Source organism: Passer montanus, unplaced genomic scaffold, assembly GCF_014805655.1.
Source record: "Passer montanus isolate IOZ18808 unplaced genomic scaffold, ASM1480565v1 scaffold27, whole genome shotgun sequence".
Taxonomy (NCBI): Eukaryota; Metazoa; Chordata; class Aves; order Passeriformes; family Passeridae; genus Passer; species Passer montanus.
Genome location: NW_024367372.1, coordinates 10866602 through 10886573, shown reverse-complemented (window position 1 = coordinate 10886573; position 19972 = coordinate 10866602). Strand labels below are relative to the sequence as shown.

The 19972-nt window shown below is 40.9% G+C and overlaps 1 protein-coding gene across 1 annotated transcript in view; it reads left to right on the top strand.

Annotated features, from left to right (window-relative positions):
- Positions 1-407: 407 nt before the first annotated feature.
- The window catches only part of KCNK13 (potassium two pore domain channel subfamily K member 13), a 48950-nt gene continuing 29385 nt past the window's right edge, over positions 408-19972 (top strand). The window contains exon 1 of the mRNA XM_039712972.1: positions 408-798. Coding sequence (XP_039568906.1) covers positions 459-798 — 340 coding nt within the window. The 5' untranslated portion in view covers positions 408-458. The remainder of the gene's footprint in view (positions 799-19972) is intronic.

The following is a 19972-nucleotide window of genomic DNA, read 5'->3' as shown; positions in this document are numbered from 1 at the left end:
CGGCCCGGCCCGGCCCGCGGCTCCCCCGAGGCCATGGTGCGAGCGGCCCGCGGGACCGGGCGGCGGAGCCCCGCGGCGAAGGGGAAGGGCGAGGGGCGAGCTGCCGCCGGTCCCGCCTCGTCCCCCCCGGCAGGCAGGAGGCGCCTGGCGGTGCCTGTCCCTGCGCCCCGCTCCGACGTGCTCGGGGCGGGGGCAGGAAGGGGATATGAAAGTGGCGGGGACGGGAGCCCCGCGCGGCGGGCGTTGGGGCTGAGGGGCTCCGCGGGACGGGACGGGACGAGCGGTTCCGTCGCCCTCACGATGCTCGGCAGCCCGAAGCGCGTCCGCCGCGGGGCCGTGCCGGGGCCGCGCCCTGCCCGCCCCGCGTACGGCTGGCGGGCGGCGCCGTGATGCCCGGCGGCGGCAGCAGGGCCCCGACGTAGCGTGGCGGCGCGGCAGCCCGGTCCCGCGGGCGGAGGATGGCGTGTCGCGGCGCCTGCTGCTGCTCCAGCGCGGGTCGCCTCAACGCGGACAACGCGCGGTTCCTCCTGCTGGCGGTGCTGATCGTGCTGTACATGCTGTGCGGCGCCGCCGTCTTCTCGGCCATCGAGCTGCCCACGGAGCGGGAGGCTAAGGAGCGCTGGGAGGAACGCCTGGAGAACTTCACCCGGCGCCACAACCTCAGCCGTGCCGAGCTCCGGCACTTCCTCCGGGAATACGAGGAGGCGAGCGTGGCTGGCATCCGCGTCGATGACATCCGGCCCCGATGGGATTTCACGGGCGCTTTCTACTTCGTGGGCACCGTCGTTTCTACTATCGGTGAGCGGCGGGACGGGCGGGCACCGGGGCGGCGGCGGGGCCAGGGCTGGGGGTCCGGGGATGCGCTGTTCCTCTCCTCCTCGCCGGCTCACCGCGGGCTCACCGCGGGCTCGTATCGGTGCCCGGGCACGGTCCTGTCTCTTCGCCGCTCCTGGTTTTGCCTTCTTGCTGTCAAAGAGCCGCTGCCGCGGGCGCGCCCCTCGCGGGAAGCGCTCAGCTCAGGGAGCGCCGCGGGAGCTGCGGGCAGCCGACACAAGGATGCTCTTCGCGGGTGTCATTTGCCTGCGCGGATCGACTTGTCCTCGGGATACGGTGGTAGACTTTGTGAGTGACCGGTCGCATCCAAAGCCGACAGCTTTAAACCATCCTGTAAGTCTTTAAATTCTGGGAAATGTTATAGAAGGTCTTAGATCTGGTGGTTTCATAGGCTGTACGCTCAGGGCCCTTTTCTGAGGATCGTCTGATCTTAACAAGAACCCTTGAATAGATTTTGCGGTGTCCAGCTGAGAAGTGTACAACTTGGAAAGATTGGGTTTCAAACCACTCGGCTTTTTGTTCCTTCAGGCTTTTCAAGGCAGAACCATCAAGTCCGGTGGGTACAATTTATTTCACTTGTGAATAAACCCAAGTTTATTCAGGCTGAAGGAGTCTTCAGGGGAAGGTGATACTGAATAGAAATTCCGAGCAGTCTGACAGGTGTACATTAAGATGAAAAGGGATAGCACCAGGAACTGACATAAGCACCCCAGGGAGCCCACGGGTGTCAACAGAAAGGCTTCATTTAAGCATCTGCAGACAGCTAAAAGCCTCGGAGGAAGGGAGCTTTCTTTAGTTAAAGAAAGGCAATCTGTACGCAGTTATCACTGTGACAAATGGGATCACTAAATCTTAGTAATGGTATAGCCAGTTCACGTCAGTCCCTCTCCATGAATGAAATACACATTGAGGTATGGTTATTTAATTCTTCAGGAAATCTCCACTAACAGTTGGGGTTTTTTTCTGAGGTGGAGATTAGAGATGCCTTGCCTTATGTGGGATGTATAAGAGTTTGCCCTGTCCTGCAGCATACTCCTCTCTAATACTGAGTTTTTAAAATTCTGTTGTTAGAAATTGGGCTGGTTTTGTATTTCATCAGTGCTTCAAGATTTGAGTGCTTTGTGTCCTTAGACCTAAAGTCTTTAAGACCAAGAACTGTGCTTCAGTGTTCTGCTGAACTGGCAATTGAAAATCATTTATAGCACTATTTAGCCCATTTTTGTGGATTTCTGTAGTTTGCCATTATAACATGTCCCTGGAAGTGTGCTTCTTGTATAATCAAAATAAATAACCAGCATTATGTGAACATTTGCTACAGCCATAAAATCATAGTAAAAAAATCTGATCAGATTGGACCAGATCTCAAAAGCTCCACCTGCTTTGCCTCTATTCCTAGAGGTCAGTTACATGGGACCTTTTTTTTTTTTGTGATGTTTGTCCAATATGCCATTTCAAACCTGCACTGTTGGAGATTCCACAGCTTCAACAAGGAATCCAGCCTTTTGCATTATTACCCTGAGGTTTTCCTGATGTCTGCCTTACTGCAGTTCAGTGACTTGCGTTATTTTTCTCTTGCCATCCTTTGTACTCAGAGAATGGCCTCTTAGGTACTCAAAGACCATTGTGTGTCCCTTCAGCCTTCTCTCAGTGCAGAAAACGACAGTGTTGTAACCCCTTGTAACCCGTTTTGCAGCGATACAATAACTTTTCACAGGTGTTAAGTGATGCCAGTATTTCTACATTAATGTATGTCTTATATAAATAAGATTGGTAAGGTGAGAAGCGTATCTGTAATCCTGCTAACTGCAGATGATCACAAACACAAGTATCTACTTACCCACTCACACTTTGGTAACTTCTATGACTGGCTGATTTCTGTTGCTCACATGTTAGAGCTCCCTTAATGTTTCTGCAGAAATATCCTCAAGACTCCGTTTTCCTTCAGGCTGCGTATGGTCTGGAGACTTGGACAGTTTACATCCTGTCCCTTTTGACCTGACATTGCTTTTCTTAGTCCTATCAGTGATGACACTTTCTCAGTGGGTTTTATGAGTTGCATCATTCTTTCTTAATCTTGTCAGCAGCAGTGCACTTCTTCATCATGTCGATAGCATGTCTCTTTTTTTAATCTTCTCAGTAGAACTTCTGTTTTGTGGGACTGATTGTGCATTTCAATGCTTTAACTGAGCTTGTGCTGCAGGCTGGGCTCTCCAGGCATTCTCAGGATTGTGCTTCAACCAGGTCTCCTCAGATGTGCCACTCAGGAGTGTTCTCCTGCAGGCAACCACACACTCATTTGTATCAACCATATTGTCATCCTAACAATAGATTTTGTTTTACACCTCTAAAATCAATATTTTGTCTCTCTTTTCAGCTCTTTCCAAATGGTCCACATCTTCTTTCATGCCCTAATACAGTGCTTCAATATTAATGTGTTGTTCTAGCTGCAGCCTTGCTAGTTCTGAGGAAAGTATGAAGGCTTATTTTATATGTTTTTCAGTCTATACTTCTGGTGGCTCTGTACATTCCTACAGCTAAACAAAATTTTGTGTCTTCAGTTAAAAACAGTTTTTTAGTAATAGGTGCTTATGACATATTCTTAATATCAGCTCACCTTCTACACTCAGTACTATGTGCTGGTATAGAAGCTTTAGCAGGTAAATTACTGTAAAAACAATTTTTTTTTGTAAACTTTATGAGGTTTTTTTTTATTTTGCATAATAGGAATTATTTTGCTACACCACCAGAATAAATTTCTTTCTTCCGCAGTAAATAAGGTGAACCTAGCCATTTTGATTTAATGCTAAAGCATCAGTCAAACATTACTTGTCACATCAACTGCTTCAGCTAGAAAGAAATACCATCATATATTTCAAAGGACAGTAGAGTTTTGCAGTAACTAAGGGAATAATCCTGTCTTTTTAATTAAGATTTGCATAAAATGTTTGACACATGGATTTTGGAACATGGTATAAGTGCAGCAAGTCAAGAGCCTATTTTCATTTATCAAGAAAATACAAAGCTAAACAGAGCTGAACTAGTAAAAATAATTAATTTCTCAGGTTAGTAATTAAAAGGTTTGTTCCATAAAAGTGTTTGTTCCTATCAGTGCTCAGCCTGCAACCTCTAATCTTGATGCATCTTTTGAGCAGCGGTGTCCACTGTCACCCAGTACTAAGGTTTCCTTTGCAAATGTTAGGAATGAAGGAACATAACCACAAATACCTGTCCAACTTGGAGACTGCCTAGATTGTCCAGGAAGTGATCCCAAGGAATTAGGTGGTGTCAAAGCCTCTCAATCCCATTAAGGCAGGTGCCTAACTAATCCACACATGTCCAGTGGGCTCCTCCAAAAAGCTCACTTTGCTTTCAATCTATCCTTTGTCACATAATGTAGTGTCCCTTCTGCCTAGAAATCAAGTGGTAGTAGTAATATCTCAGGGTGGAAGAGTTCAATGCCACTTCTTTCTCAGTCAGGACTTGAAGCAATTCCTGTGTCATCCAAGTGCTCTGCCCACCAGTCTGGGGAATAATTTTAAGGTGACTCTCAGTGTTTTCTGTTAAACTATTCCACTTTGCATAGCCTAATAAAACATCTGCAGACCAGAAAATAAGACAAGATCTAAGTCCCAATCTGCAATTCAGTGAATGTTTATGTGTTTTATACAGAGACATATTAGGTAGGCTCTGGGTATTCAGCAGCCTTTGACTGTAGGGTCACAGTCATCATCAGGGGCTCTGATATCCAAGGGCTTCTGTTGTATCCTGGCACAGTAGTGCCTCCAAGAAGTAGGGAGCTGGAATAAAATGTATCTTGTTAAAAACACATAACATGAAGCAACTTCTCAGACTGACTTATGATATCCCTGCCCTTTTCACAGGCCGCTGGAAGTTGGAGGGGATCTCTGGAGATTGTCTGGTCCAACCCCCATACTCCAAGCAGGGTCAGTGACAGTCAGCTGCTCAGGCTGCATCCTGTTGCAGTTTGGGTATCTCTCTTGGTGGAGACTCCACACTCCTGTTCTTTCAGGACACCTTGTGCCGATGTTTGACCAACCTCACATTATAAGAGGGTCTTTTTCTCCTATTCAAATGGAATTTCCTGTATTTCAATTTGAACCTGTTGCTTCTTGTCTTCTCTGTGTGAACTGTGTGAGCACTGAGGCAAAGGAGGAAATTATATCATCTTCACAAAATGAGATACATTTTCTGGAGAAATTGTTAAAATTTACATCCTTCCTCTCTGCAAAAAGTTGCAGCAAATTGGGCTGGAGGTGTAAGGTCTGGATACAAGGTGAGAAAAGAAATTTGTCAACTGATACATTACCTGAGGCCCAAAAGATAAAATTGCCTGGAGTAAAGGCTGGGATTTTTATAATAGACAGCAATCAGCTACCACATGGTGTACTGTACAGAAGGGATAGAAGCAGCATAGCATCTTCTTTAAGCAGCCTCATAGAAAGGGTTGCTCATGGAAGTGTTGTTTGCAAGTGGGAAAGTCTCTATGGGGTGAAACAACTGCAGTGTCCATGTTACAGCTGTGTCATGAAGTGAAGGAGGGAGTTCTGAAAAGTGTCAGAAAGTGCCCATTTCCTCATTTTCTCCTGTCACTGCTAAGTGGAGTTACAGCTGTGCAAAAGAAAAGAGTGTGTGATAATGCCCAGCAAACCACCAAGGTTGTTAAATCCATAGAGCTGGACTACTTCTTGTAGCCTTGAGGCCACCCTGTCTTTCTGTGTGTAGACTGAGCAGAGAGTGGCAGCTGCAGTAAATGCTCCACCTGGGGCCATGGCCCAGCTTACTCCTGGTGTCACAGAGACCAAACTATCTGCCCTTACCTAACAGTACCATGCCTGAAGTATTTAGAATTGTAGAACATCCTGTGTTGAAATGGGTGCACAAGGATCCTTAAGTCCAGCTCCTGACACACAGGACAGCCCCAAAAGTCACACCATGTGCCTGGGAGCAGTCTCCACACTTATTGAATTCTGTCAGGCTTGGGGCTGTGACCATTTCCCTGGAGAGCCTGCTCCAATATCCAACCACCCTCTGGGTAATGAACATTTTTCTAATATCCAACCTAAATCTCCCCTGACACAACTTCAGGCCAATCCCTCAGTCCACTCACTGGTCATGAGAGTGAAGAGATCCGTGTCTGACCCTCCCCTTCCCTTCATGAGGCAGTTGTAGGCTGCAGTGGGGTCTCCCCTCAGTCTCCTTCAGGCTGAACAGACAAAGTTGCTCCTCATACAGTTCCCCTTGATATTCATGGCCCTCCTTTAGATGCTCTCTAACAGCTTAATGCTGCAAATAGCTCTAATAATTCAAAGTGGCCTGCCTGCTTTAGCCATTGAGCCATAAGTAGGGCAAGAAAGGCATCTCTAGAGCAAAAGGCTTTTTAGGGAAGCTGCAGGTAAACTGAAACCATTTACTTGCCTTACAGAGACTACCATGTAGCTGTCAACTCACTGAAGTGGTAATTGCCACCAGCTTGGATTGCATCTGTTAATAAACTAGAACATTGCTCACCTTTGAAAGACATGTTAGATGGTTTAACTCTACCAAAAGCTTTCTATAATATATGACAGACCTGTGTAAAGCAAAGAAGTAGAGAAAATGTGAAAAGGAGAACATTGGTTATAATGACAGAATTGTCACCAGTCTCTGCTAGATGCAGAACAATGTAGAAAACTTAAAGCAAGTCATGTTGTAGAAAGGAAGTATAAAATTAAAGCAACCTGGAAATCTTGCTTTTATAAGCAAGATCTAAAAATGGTCCATGTGTGATAGCCAAGCATGTTCTCTCTTGGACACTGGTTAAAATAAAAGTGAAGTGATTGTAATCCACAAGGTTAGGGGAAAGGCCAGGTCTGGTCTCACATGTAAATTTTCTTACTTCTGTTACTGCCAGTCATCCAGTTTTACAGCAAATATCTAAAATAAATCACATGAATTTATTTGTCCTAATGTGCCTGTTCCCTGACTAGAATAAAATAGCTGATGTGTCAAGTGCAAAGGTTCATACTTCTACTATTAGTGTTGAAATTTTGGTGAAATAAGTCCCAGCCTATCAGTCTACAGGTGGACACCCAGGCAGCAGCAGAACCAGATCAGCACTGTTGGCAGTACTGACTGAAACTTCTCTGCCACAGGTTCTCTCCCTCTCTCATTGAAATGAGATCAGTAAGTAGTTAAAACCACTTGAATTCTGTAAAGGAAATCATGTTATCAGTTACTCTCTTAAAAAGATCAGGATTAGGATTTTTGTGAGGAGTTGGCATTTTCCAGGCCATGACTTTATAATAATATGGGGATTTCTCTGTTTCCAGGTGAATATGCTGGGACCTGAGCACAAATTCCCTAGTAAGTTTTTGAAACATATAAGCAACTTAAGAAAAAACCTTTCTGGTTTTGGCTTTTGTCTAGTAAGGGTAGAAGGCAAATTCTATGATCATGCAGTAGCAGAGTTCATTATTCTTCAGAGGGAAAGGAACAAGTATAGAAAACCAGGGGATTTTGAGAGTAAAGCTTTAAATACAGATCTGCAGTTTAGAATCTCAGAGGAACCAAAACTAAAGAAAAATTATTTAAGGGGGACTATCAGTTTTCTGGACAAAAGATATGAATGATGCTGGCTCAAGGGATCCAAATGTGAAATATAGAAGGAGGACAGGAACTATAGTAAAAGACAAATGTATAAATTTTAAGTTAATTTCTGTCACAAGATGAAAGCATACAGCAAATAGATAGAAAATTAGATCAGGGAAGACAAATAAAAGGAATAAAATGGAAATACATGAACAGATACAAAGTTATGCTATTAGCAGGGGTATTATGGATGGTGTGAACTTATTCATCAGCACAATAGTGATGAGAAAGACTAAGAAAAACATTGGTCTGCTGTACAGAAAAGAGGAAGAACTCCCAACAAATAATTCCAAGAAGGCTGAAATGCGTAATGGCTTTTTCTGTATCAGTCTTCTGAAAAGGTCAACTCTGAACTGTTGTGTGGTACAATTAACACTTGTAAGAAAGGGGAAGGTAAAACAACAGGTTAGAATCCCTAAATCTGTCAGATCTTTTAAAATCATTTAAGCAAAATGAACTTCATTCTAGAATATTCAAAGAAATTGCTAAAGCAATAATGGGCACTTTGGCAACTCTTTGAAGGGTTTGAAATTCCGGGCAAGTCAAAATGACAAACATTTTGCCAGTCTTTAAAAAAGGAATGATGACAGGAAGAAATAAAAGAAAATGGGCTTAAATTGCAACAAAGAAGATTCAGATTGTGTATGAGAAAAAGTTTTCTAAATGAAGTGGAGCAAGTGTGCAGTCTGCCTAGGAATGACATAGAGATTTCATCACCAGAGTCCTTTATACTCAGATTAACCAGACACCCCACAAGAAATATGCAGAATCCTTAATTCCCTCATTGTGCAGGAATGGATGAGATGACATTTTTCTGCCTCTGCCAGGGCTTTTTTCCCCAGGTTCAGTGATAGTGTGTGTTCATTATTCCTGTTTTCCTTAGAAAAAATAAAAAGGAAAAAAAAGAGGTAGGATGTTGATCACACTGCACATAGAGTCTTGTTCTTTGGCCGTTTTTTGCTTTACTTTTAGAGTGCAGATAAAAATAATTTTTTGACAAATTTACACTGAATTTAGATTTGATTTTTATTTTACCTTCAGGAAATAAAACAACATTTTAATATTAGGATCAAGCAGGCCTTGAGATGTGCCATTATGCTACCCTAGCTGGTGTATGTCTCAGACTAAATAAACTTTAAACCAGCCCAAAATAGAAATGATCATGGACTGAGAAGTACTTATTTAATTAAAGCAGTGAAATCAGATATAACAATATCTTTACTGCTGCTGGAATGAAAAAACCTGGATGGGAAAATAATCATCAAGAAAACCAGCTAAAAGTATACAGAAGGTTACTTTGAAGAACTTGGTCCTGCAAGGAATTAAGTACTTTGCTGGAAGTTTCTCTTCTGGCAGCTGTACCTCCTTCTGCTTGTGTTTGGTGTACTGGTATGACTTGGAGACAAAGAGCATGAGGAAAGCACTTTTATTTTCCATTTTTGCACAAAACACTGCTGAGAATTGAATGTAGTCCTTCAGGTGACGTGCAGCAGGGACCATGTAGGAGCTCTGTGTGTCTGAATGAAATGTTGCCAGCTCTCTGGAAGGAGCCTCCATGGCCAGGCTCTTTGCCTGGAAGGGGAGATCAGGGCCTTTGCAGCTCCCTGGCAGACTGGGCATGCAAACAGCAGGCCAGGGAAAGCTCCTGGAGGCGTTGCCTTCCTCCAGATAAGCCAACTGAAGAATGCACCCATTCCCCAGCCAGGCCACTCTCCAGCCTACTGACCTCATGAACTCATAGCCCTGACATTATCCTGCTGCTTCTGCCTAATAATCACTTCTAGGGAATCTCTAATTTTCCAAGCCAAAAGTTCCCTAAGGAGCTGCTGCAGGCTGGGCTGGAGATCGGTTCTATGGCATGGAGCACTCAGCACATGACAAAATTTTCCTATTTCCTGGAGGAAAACTTGCTTTTTTAATTGAAAGCAGAAGCCTAATCAGGGTTGAGAAGATTAGACATGCCGTGAAGTGGGATAAGTTGGATGGAGAAAAGAAAAACACTTATTTAAACAAATTGCTTTCTGGTTACAGGAGCAGTCTTAATTTGTCCCATGGATGAATTCTAGGAACAAAGTGGGTCTGGGTATGCAGAATAGTGAGGCTGGTAAAAAAAAAAAAAAAAGAAGACTATGTTGACTTAAGTATTAACTAATAATCAGTTTAAATAATTATATATATTATAGTTATTAATATAAAATAATTATTTTGACTTGGATTAACCCACATATACAAAGAGGGAGAAATTTGTTCTAAATTGTATCATAAATGCTGGGGGAAGGCTTGCAAATTTAAATCCCAGTGTTAGCTGACTGTCTTTGACTGTCTTAACTGAGTTTTAGAATAATTTGGTCAGGATATAAAATGCTGAAGATAAAGGCTTTGTTACTATTTATGTTTAGATAGTACTTTTGTCCAGTGGAATTATTTCTGCTGTTAAAGGTTCAGCTGATTGGTATACCATCAGTTCACATATTAAAGCCTTTTCAGCACATTAAGAATACTTAATAACAGAATTGTTTCAATATTAAAAAAAATTTAATGAACTTTTGTAGCTAAATAGTGAAATATTATTTTGTAATTTAAATTCTCAGGAAAAATATTTAGTATTATAGCATGGAGATTTTTATAGCATTCATGAGGCTTCAGACTTCATTGATTTCACACTGCCATCCCTGAAGGCAGAATATGGCTCGTGGAAGTGTTTCAGACTTCTTGACAAGTGAAAATTCAACATATCAGTAGGTGCTGTTGATTGCAAATATAGCCCAGGCTTTTTGCAACCTCAAACCAGTTTTGAGTTTGAGGTGGATTTGTTCTCACAGTGAGGATATTAATAAGACCCTAGATGTGATTTTATTCACACAGAACTAATATGCCTATTTTAAGTGTGACTGTTTTTAATAGAAAGTAGTTCTGCTGAATAACTGATAGTTATCAGTTATTAGAAAACCAAAGAAGTGGAAAGCACGCATTTCTTCAGTGTAGAAATGTAACATTGCAAAAAAAACTCCAAACCGAGTAGCAAAACACTGAATTTAAAAGTACTAAAGGCAGGTGCAGACTTTAAAAAACCCAGTTTCCTATTTTAAGCACATATTTGCATCTATTTTGTTCTTTTCTGCAAGACTCTTTTCTTGGTAAGTGGTCAGAACTTCACAGAAACAACTGTCCAGCCTTCTTGCTAAAACTGTTCCTCTTGCACGCATGTGCTATGAGTGATTGTCTCATTCACACCTGCCTGCAGAGGCAGCTGAGCTTTGTTGATTCTCTCTGGTAGAGGATAATGCCCACCAAACAGGCACAATACTGAATTCCATATTCTTATGTACATGCATGAAGTTATTAATATAGTCAAGCTCAAAAATTTTAAACCACTTAGTTAGAGAAAAAACATGTTCCATTAATGGCATGGAAAATAAAGAAATATTATAGTCCAGTTAGGGACAGAAATATTTTTTTTCTGAAGTTATTTTCATAAAGATATAAATAGAATAGTGCTGTTAGGGTAAAATCATCTTTATATATGCAACTTTTCTTTCATATTGCAGAACAATTCCTTTTTATAATAAGTCTTCCTTTTGTAGTCTTCCTGCATCACATCTCTTTTCCATTCCCTGTATGCTGTGTACTGGCACTGCTTTGCTGTTTGTTCTAAGAAAAATATTTTGTAATGGCCGGTTTCTCTTATTTTTGTAAGTAGGAGTTAATTTTGTTATAGAGGCTGCTCTTCTTCCTTTTATTTTTCATGTATGATGCTTTAAATAGAAATTCTCATCTGCTCAAAGAGCTAGAGTCTACCTTATCCCTCTCAGGCAGCAATATTCCTGGTTTATCAAGTCAGCAGGTCCAACTGGATTGTGCCTTAATGAGAAGGTTCTTAAGACTGTCTGCGTGCTCCAGGGAGCAGTACTGGCCGTTCTTTCCTCTTTCACCACAAATTTAAACATCCTTGTGCTGAAGGAGATGCTGCCTTTCAGACAAGCTGTAAACCAAAACCCTGCAACATTAGAAGAGTTGTGGCACCCTCTGTAAAACTTTGGCCTTGCCCATAGTTTAATTTTGATCCTCCAGGCAAAGATACATAAAAGGAATTTTTGCCATGTTTTGCTGGATACTGTATTCTGGTTGTTCCCTGACACCCCATGGGGTGCAACTCTCAGAAGTTATAGTACTGAAGTATTGCAAAAAGAAATAAAATATTTACTCGTGGGTGTCCTTAGTTACTCTTGAGGGCCATCAGTGACAGTTTCAATGTTCCTACATTTGTCCCTTCCAATTTCTTTGTCTGGACTCCAAAAAAGCAGAACAATAGGAGGTAGCAGGTAATATGCTTGTCATAACAAAATACTAAATGTTTTGTAATTTATGCAGCTGAAGCTGTATAAAAAAAAGCTTTGCAAATTGTCCTTTTATAAGGAGAAATGTTCCTACTAGAGGTGTCTTTTCTCTATTGCTCCCCTAGAATGAATTATCTCCTGCCTCAAGAGATGATTCAGGAGAGTACTGGAAAAAGAAATTAACTGGATGAGGTTTTATTGTAGAAACTTTTGAACCATTTTCCTGTTATGTTTAAAATTGAGCATGTAAATAACAAAGTGGGTGATTTTTCAATCACTTTAAAAGCCATTTATTGCACTGTACTTCTATACAGATTGTAAAGTGTTTCACTACTCAAATAAAGGACAAAATACTGAGTTTGGAAGTAAGATTTTAGTCTTCAAGTCTACATCTTATCTTGGAACACTGTTGCACTGAGGTTATTGCATATAATTTTAAGATTTTTTTAGTCTTACCAGCAGTCAAAGGGATAAATAATGTGTCATACAACCTGTCTGCAGAGCCTTCTCACCCTGAAGAAAATATTAGTATGACTCAAAATGCACACAGATCTGCTTTGTTACTAGGTGATTTTACAACCATGTTTTATAACAAACTTGCACTTTTAATTTAGTTCCCATTAAATAAAAAAAAATCCTGTATCACCCATTAATACAAATTCATATATTTGCTCTTCCTAAAGTTCTTTCCCATTATCACTGAGGCTTATCTGCCTAAATATCACATCATAAAAGAATATGTAAATCCTACTTTCAATCTTCTGTCACGTTAAAGGCAGAGCTGCAGTTATCATCACTTGGAGTAGGTGCAGCTTATGTTTTCTTTGACTGCAGCAAAGGCTTAAAATTGGCATAATGTCATTGTAAACAAGAGCTCTGAACTCAAAACTTCATCTACATGGACGGGTAGGGGAGAGACCCATCCTATGGCTGTTGTAAGAATTTCTGGAACAAGGAGCTAATGTGATCCAGGAACATATTTAGGATAAAAGTTACCTCTCTATATATATCACTTACCTCTTGTCTCAGCTTCAGCCTGGCATTCCTGCTGAGAACCTTCTCATGCTGTGCTGAACATGCTGGGAACCTTCCCAAGGATGTAGAAGATTGCACAGATTTCTGCACAATCCTTGTAGCAGAGATACAGCTCACATTGCTGCAGCTACACCACGAGTACTGCTGGTCGGATCTGTCGTGATGGCAGAAAATTCTCCTTCAGGCTAAGGTAAATTAGGCTGCAGAATATCTGTGACTTCATTTCTGAAGTGCTACTGCATAATACACATCAAGGTGTCAAATGGAAGTGTTTCTTAGCAGGACTGTTTACAAAGCAGACAGGTTACTGAGGAAGGAGCTGGCTGGTAGCTGGTATCTGGCCCATAAAGACCTCAGCTCTGCAAGTGTTGCAGGGCACAGTGTTGGTGCTCAGAGTGCCACAGGACAGTTTGCAATAGCACCATCTTCAAAGGAGTCACAGGAAGCAGGTGACCTCATGGAGCTAGTTCAGGCTCAAGATACCATTCAGATACAGAGATTCCAAAAGTTTCTACAGATCATACACAAAAAATTTATCTGCAGGAATATATGGTTTTTCTCATTTTTCAAAGCAGCATGGAGCAGAGAGGTATGTAATGCCAGGGATTCTGCACACTGCTGAGTGTTCCAAGGACTCCACTTGCTGAATCTAAAAAAGAGAGCGCTTTCTGGTATTGTGACAAGTGGGGACCTTTTCCTGGAATAAGGATAGTTTTTCCCCATGCCAAAGGGAGCCTGAGAAGTGCTGTGTGTCTGAGAACTGCCAGCACAGTTGGGCTGCCATGAACCTTTGGCTCTGTGACAAACTTGTGTTGGGGTTATGAGTTACTTTTGACTGGACAAGCCACATGTCCCCAAGTCATACACAAGGAAACAAGGGCTCTTCAGCAGACCACTGAGGATGATGGCTGCTCAATTGTCAGAATCCTGTTTCTGTTTTGGGAAAAATATGTCAGACTAAAATGTGTCTGTGAATCACTTGGGTTTGAAGCTTTGTTATATCCCATGAAAAAATGCTTTGTTAGAAAATTCCTAGTTTATTTTAGTAAACAGAAACAATCCTAATATAAGTAATTTTCTTTCTTTGTTCCCTTATTGTTTTTCATTTTTCAAAGATAGTCTATTTTTAAAATTAGGAAAGAATCAAGCCACTGGCAGCATGGGCTTTTCTTCACATCAAGGAACTATTGTGGGACTTGGTAAGAAGTCAGTTTGTTTGGCCTGGTGAAGTTCATCTGTGGTGGCCAACAGAATCCTACTTAAATCCAGAGAAAGCAAACAAACTTTTTTGTTTCATAGAGGATGTCAGAAACCTCTGCCTTAAATACAGCACCAAATTCAAATTCTCCTTGGCAAAATGCAGTGCTGATCAACATGAATATAAGAAAATTAGGTCAGCCTTCCCCACCATTTCAGAGGCTTGTGCTATTTCAGAGCTCTAACTCAGACTAGATAACTGAAACCAGTGATACAACATGGATGTAGACCTCCAGAGAGGTGTGTAGCTCCCTTCCATAACTTTAATGAAGCTTTGTCCAGAGCAAAACAATAGGATCCCAATACATTTTAAGTATTTTGAAAACTTGGCTTGAAAGAAGCATTGTGAGAGTCATGAGTTATGCAGACATTTCATCTCTTCATGTATAATTGCCAGTTAATAAAAATGTTAAAATGGAATAAATAACTTTACTGATTAATGCTCCCAGCAGCAGTGAGGCAGAAAATGTTAGGGCGACAACATTGTGTTAGCATGCAAGAAAGGAAAATGTAATGACAAACTTTAACAATATGCCTTGTGTTAGATGTAAATATAATTGGTTGTCATTACTTCATTAATTAGGAGGTGATCAAAAGCCCTATAGATAGAGAGGAGTAAAAGCCTCAATTACATCAAGGACAGCTTTTAAGTACTGGGAATAACAGCCATACCAAATGAATGACAAATACTTTTGAAGCATATGACTACAGTTTTTGTAGTCGTGTACTGTCTTCAGCACTTGCCCTTTCAGAGGAAATCCAAAAAAAGTAAATCTATGAAAGACACCACAAAACTAAGCAATGTAGAACAAAAAGATACTCAGAAGAGTAGATGCATAATCAAACACTGAATCAGACTCAGAAATAACATAACTGGTTAGGTTTTGTTTCCTAAAATAATGAAATTCTGTTTTGTGTCAAATAGCAGCAATAGTAGTAAGGTTTTTAATTTCAGAAGTTTATTCCTAAAATGGATAATGTAGTGCTTGCCATTAGTTTGTCCTGATAAACATATCCCTCGTAGAGCCTTCCTGGGTCTTGTTTTTTGTTTCAGGACTCGGTAAAGCTGTAGGGTCTGAAGTCAGCAGAAGTTCAACAGACACTGCTATGAATGGTTTTTCCACTTTATATGAAATTGCTTTCAATAACCACAGACTTTGCACTCAATCTTCCTTTTTCCCCTCTCTTTGTTTACTTCTTCATTTTTCCTGACCATTACCTTGCCCCTGATGACAACACTCAGGCATGACTGAGGGTTTCAGGCTGTGTTGAACTGGATCTTGGCTTCCCTGAAGAGTGCTTTTCTAGGACAGAGCTCTGGAAAAGCTCCCTCAGGCTTTTACCTGAGCCAGCTGTAAGCCACCTGAGCTAGGGGGCTAACAGGAGTGTTTCTTTCAGAAGCAGATTCGTGTGAAGAACCTAATTTTCCTAGGGCAGGGATGAAAGATGACCCCTTAACAGAATTTGTAAGTGGTTATAATCAGTGTCAAAATTTTGCTATACCGGTAAAATGAAAGAGGAGGCAACACAATCATTACCTTCCCTGGCAGTTCTGTGTCCATGCTCCATGTCTCCTGTGAAGTTAGCACCATGGCACAGGTTCCCTAAGAAGAAACAGAAAAGGCTCAGTCCCAGCCTTGTGTACAAGCTGGTTGGTACTGCTCTAGGGAATGAAAGCAATGCTTGAAGCCTCCCTGCGACCAAGCAGGACTTAGAGCTGAAGCTTCTGGCTTCCCAGGCACTTGTTATTTCAGTCCTTGCAATACAATAAATTCAGGCAACACCACTAGTGATTTTGAACAGAATCCATAATTGCCAGTGCCTAGTAAAGTCAACAAATATAACTCAAGGATACAAAGAGAGCTTAGACATCTCTCCACACGACTCCTAGCATGCAGGATTTGCAAGTCTGGCTGAATTGCTGTAACTTATTCACAGCAACTGATATTAAGGCATTTGGGTACTTTGTGGAGGAGCAATGAAATACAGTCTGAAATACAATCCAAATTTATGCAAATGCTTAATCTTATACATCCTTAGTAATGACCCTGAAGTAACTATTTGTTTTCTTACTTGGGGTAAGTAAAACATATAAGCAGGTCTCTGCAGAAATGAGTTTTAATTTTTCCTTCTGCAATAACATACAAAACATAAATGTAGTTAAAATTTATTTTTTACTTTTTTTTCTCCGTTAATTTCTTTACAGGACAATGAAATGAAATACTGCTGATTTTCTTCATACTGGCATTTTTTACAGCACGGTGAAACAGAAAAGGAAGTGGAGTGTTCTGTAAAACCTCAATCTCAGGAGAAAAAAGTAGCTATTTTTTAGATTTATTAGATTTCAAGTCTTTAGTGTCCATTTAATTTTACGTTTAAAATTTTCAAAATATGGTGACAAAACTATGTAGGATTGAAGTTCTGGTGTGTGAAGCAAAGGAAAAACCCCAGTATATGCTCTTGAGTAAATCCTCCTAGTGTTGGTCTGAGGACTGCAGGATCTGCCAAAACTTCTATCAGCACCAAGGGAACCTCTGGGACCATCAGAGGGTTCAGTGATTGCTGTCAAAATGTGCACAAATTAGCAATTAAAACAACAACCCTGCAGCATTTGAGAGATTATTATCTCCTTTGAACCTTTCTGGGTTGCAACTGATAGCAGTTTAGTTTCATTAAATCAAGAACATTTTGTTGGGAAAACTGTCATTGTCCCCTTTGACATAACATAATGAACCATGGCAATAACAGTTTCATAGTCATTAGTCAAAGCCTGTGCCTGAAGTGTAAAGCCTAAACTGGGAGCCTTTCTGCCCTTAGGTCACAAGGCAGCTGCCAAGGGTGTCAGAATGTGTCAGCAGGAGCCAAAGTGTCAAGGCCACCATGCCTGCAGGTGCAGGGCTGTGATTGGCTTAGACTTGGGTAGAAACTACTTTTTTCAGCACTTAGAAATGAAGATTTCTTATCTTACAGATTGCTTTCATGCTGAAATTACGGAGAAGGCTTGCCCAGGCTGTTGAGACACTTCTGTGTGAATGCATATTTGACATGTGCCATGGTGTAGAAGACCTGCATTCATTTACACACCTACACAAGAAAGTGAAATAATACATAAAAAATAACCAAACTTGCAAATCTTCCTTTACATTTATCAGTACTTTGTAGGTACAGAGTTTGTGGTAACTGGGAGTGGGGCTGTGGCTGAGCTCATCCCCAGTGGGCACAGCTGTGAGCAGCAGGTGAGCAGCACTGACAGCAGTGAGCCATGGAGTGCCCAGGGGCACTGACCAACCTCCAAAGGGAGCAGAGGGCACACAGGGGCAATGCATCAACATAAGGGGGATGAAAGGTTGGACTGAACAAGAAATGGCAGCTGCTTGCAGCCTTCTGAGGTGACATGATTTTAGTCTGAATGGCCAGATGCTTGAAGCCTTCTGATGTGGTCTGGTGTTATAGGTGAATGCTTAAAGCCTTCTGAAATTGTGTGGTGATACTCTATTGTGGCCATCTCAACTGCAACATATGCTGTGACAGTACTTGATGTGAGATTTTCTGTTTTTCAGATAGGATGTTTTCATGTAGAAACCATATACATCATGTAGCTGACTTCTGTGTTTGTTAAGCAATCAGAATGCTGGAATAATACCATGTATTGAACATGAAAGTGTGTGTCCTTGATCAGAGTCATACAGATGACTGTCAAGTCCCTATAGAGGAGCTGAGTTTAGTGGTGATTTTAGTTCTAGCTGTACCTGATGCACTCACACATCTGGTAATAACCTCAGGAAAGAAAGCAAGGTTGTAACTCATATTTCGACTGGACTGTGGATGTGTTAACATCCTAAATGGCCTGGTGTTTATGAGGAGCTACTGAAACTTGATTAAAATTGTATTGATTTGATCAGATTTGTTTTTAAATTTAATTTTTACTTGAACTGAGTTTCCATTGATTTATTCCTTTCATTCCTTGAGCCAACCCCCTCTACAGAAACCGTTAAGTACTTTCTGATCCCCTTCATTTCACAAAAATCAGCACATGCTGTGTCGTTTGAAGTTACATTGCTAAATGTTAGGCAAGGTGAATATGCTGATCTCTGTCAAACAATATGTAGAAGTTTTATCAGACTGCTCTTCTTTTACAACAACATGAATTAGCATCTCTGTCTGTCACCTAAACTCATATTGTCAGAAAATGTGTAGGATCATAATTATCTTGGAGAATTGACAGAGACTGATCAACAACTCCAAAAATTACTGAAGCATAGTGTGACTGACAGATAATCAGAGAGATGGGGGCAAGTGGGCACACAAGCTCCATTTTATTGCAAAGCCCAAGTAATACTGGAAATATGACTTTTTTTTTTTTTTGTTTTAGATGCCATCAGTACTGGATTTTCCTATGCCAAGCTTTTCTTTGGATTTCTGAAAACTTTGAGCTTTGCAACATATTTGTGGGCGTAATTACTCTTTCTAATACAAAACTTGGCATGAAAAGAATAGTTTTGCATTCACATGTAGTATGTAAATGTACACACATAGGTTCAACAGAATTGTGGGGGGCTTCTCGTGTCAGAATTAGGCAGGGAAACCATGATCTTTGTTTAAATTTTTTTTTTTTTTACTTTGTAAATAATAATAATCTAAATACAGTAGAATATAAAGGATAAGAAGGAAGAATATAGACTGGATATTCACATATACTTGGATTAAAAGTTGAGTGACTTCTGAGCTGGAAGCAGAAATGGGTAAGATGAAATTGAAATCTTTTATGAAAATGACTGAGATGAAACCTTACTTTCATTTTTAGAAAGCAGTATATGGCATCCTTATTGTTACCTTCATCAGTTTTTCTGCTGAAATATTCCATTGCTCCTCATTGTTATGGGACTATGAAAAAATTTGTTGTGTATAAATGGAACAGCTGTGTTTCTCTCCTCCATAAAATCCAGTGAATCATCTTTCACTCTTACACATTGCTCATGATCACATTTAATGAAAATCAAGAGTATGATGGATCTTCCTCAGCAGTTGTAAGAGAAGAGTTACCAGAGAAAGCAGCCTTTGAGGGAAATTCTGTGGGGGAGATTTTCAGTCTTCCATTCCCCAGTATAAAACTCGGGCTCATAAATTACCAGAGCTTTCAGTACCCAGTAGGGAAAATCCAGGACAAATAATAAACCCTGAAATGTAAGGAATGGAAAAAATACACCAATTCACCGAGATATTTATAGTTTTAAAAATAGGGAACCACCACTTAGAACCACTCTAACATACCAGCTAGAAAGAGCAGTATTGCAAGCATAGGCAAGAAAGCCTGCTGTCCTTGTAATTTTGTCAGTTGCTAGGAAGAGATCACTGTTAATGCAGTGCTAATAATATGAGTGTATGAAGCTGAGTTTACAGCTCTCAGGTTCTTCTTTCCATATTGAAATGCAAATCATCCTAAGACTTCTGTCTTCGCTTCGGGAGCCGTATTGCAATAAAATTAGTTGCTCTGCCATTAGGGAAAAAATGGTGATTGCACCTTTTACAGTGGTAATGTTTTTGCTTAGCACACTGGAATATGAAATTTGCTGTTAATGGTGATTTTAGTTCCTCTCTTATAGAGGCAGTGCCACTGTTGCTGAGAATTGAGTGTGTTTTGAGTCACGAGTTTATTTTCTTAGATTAGAGCCCGAGGGTAATTACCTAAGCCTAGAAAGTCCTGAATTTGAGAACTCAGCAACACTTTTATTTCTTGCTAGTCAGTTTATAATAGGTAAGGAGAAAAGGACACATCTCAGTTTCTCGCCTACATGAGTTTGGATTATGTTTTTTTTCTTATCCCAAACTCTGCATTACTGGATGTATTCCTTGAGAAGTGG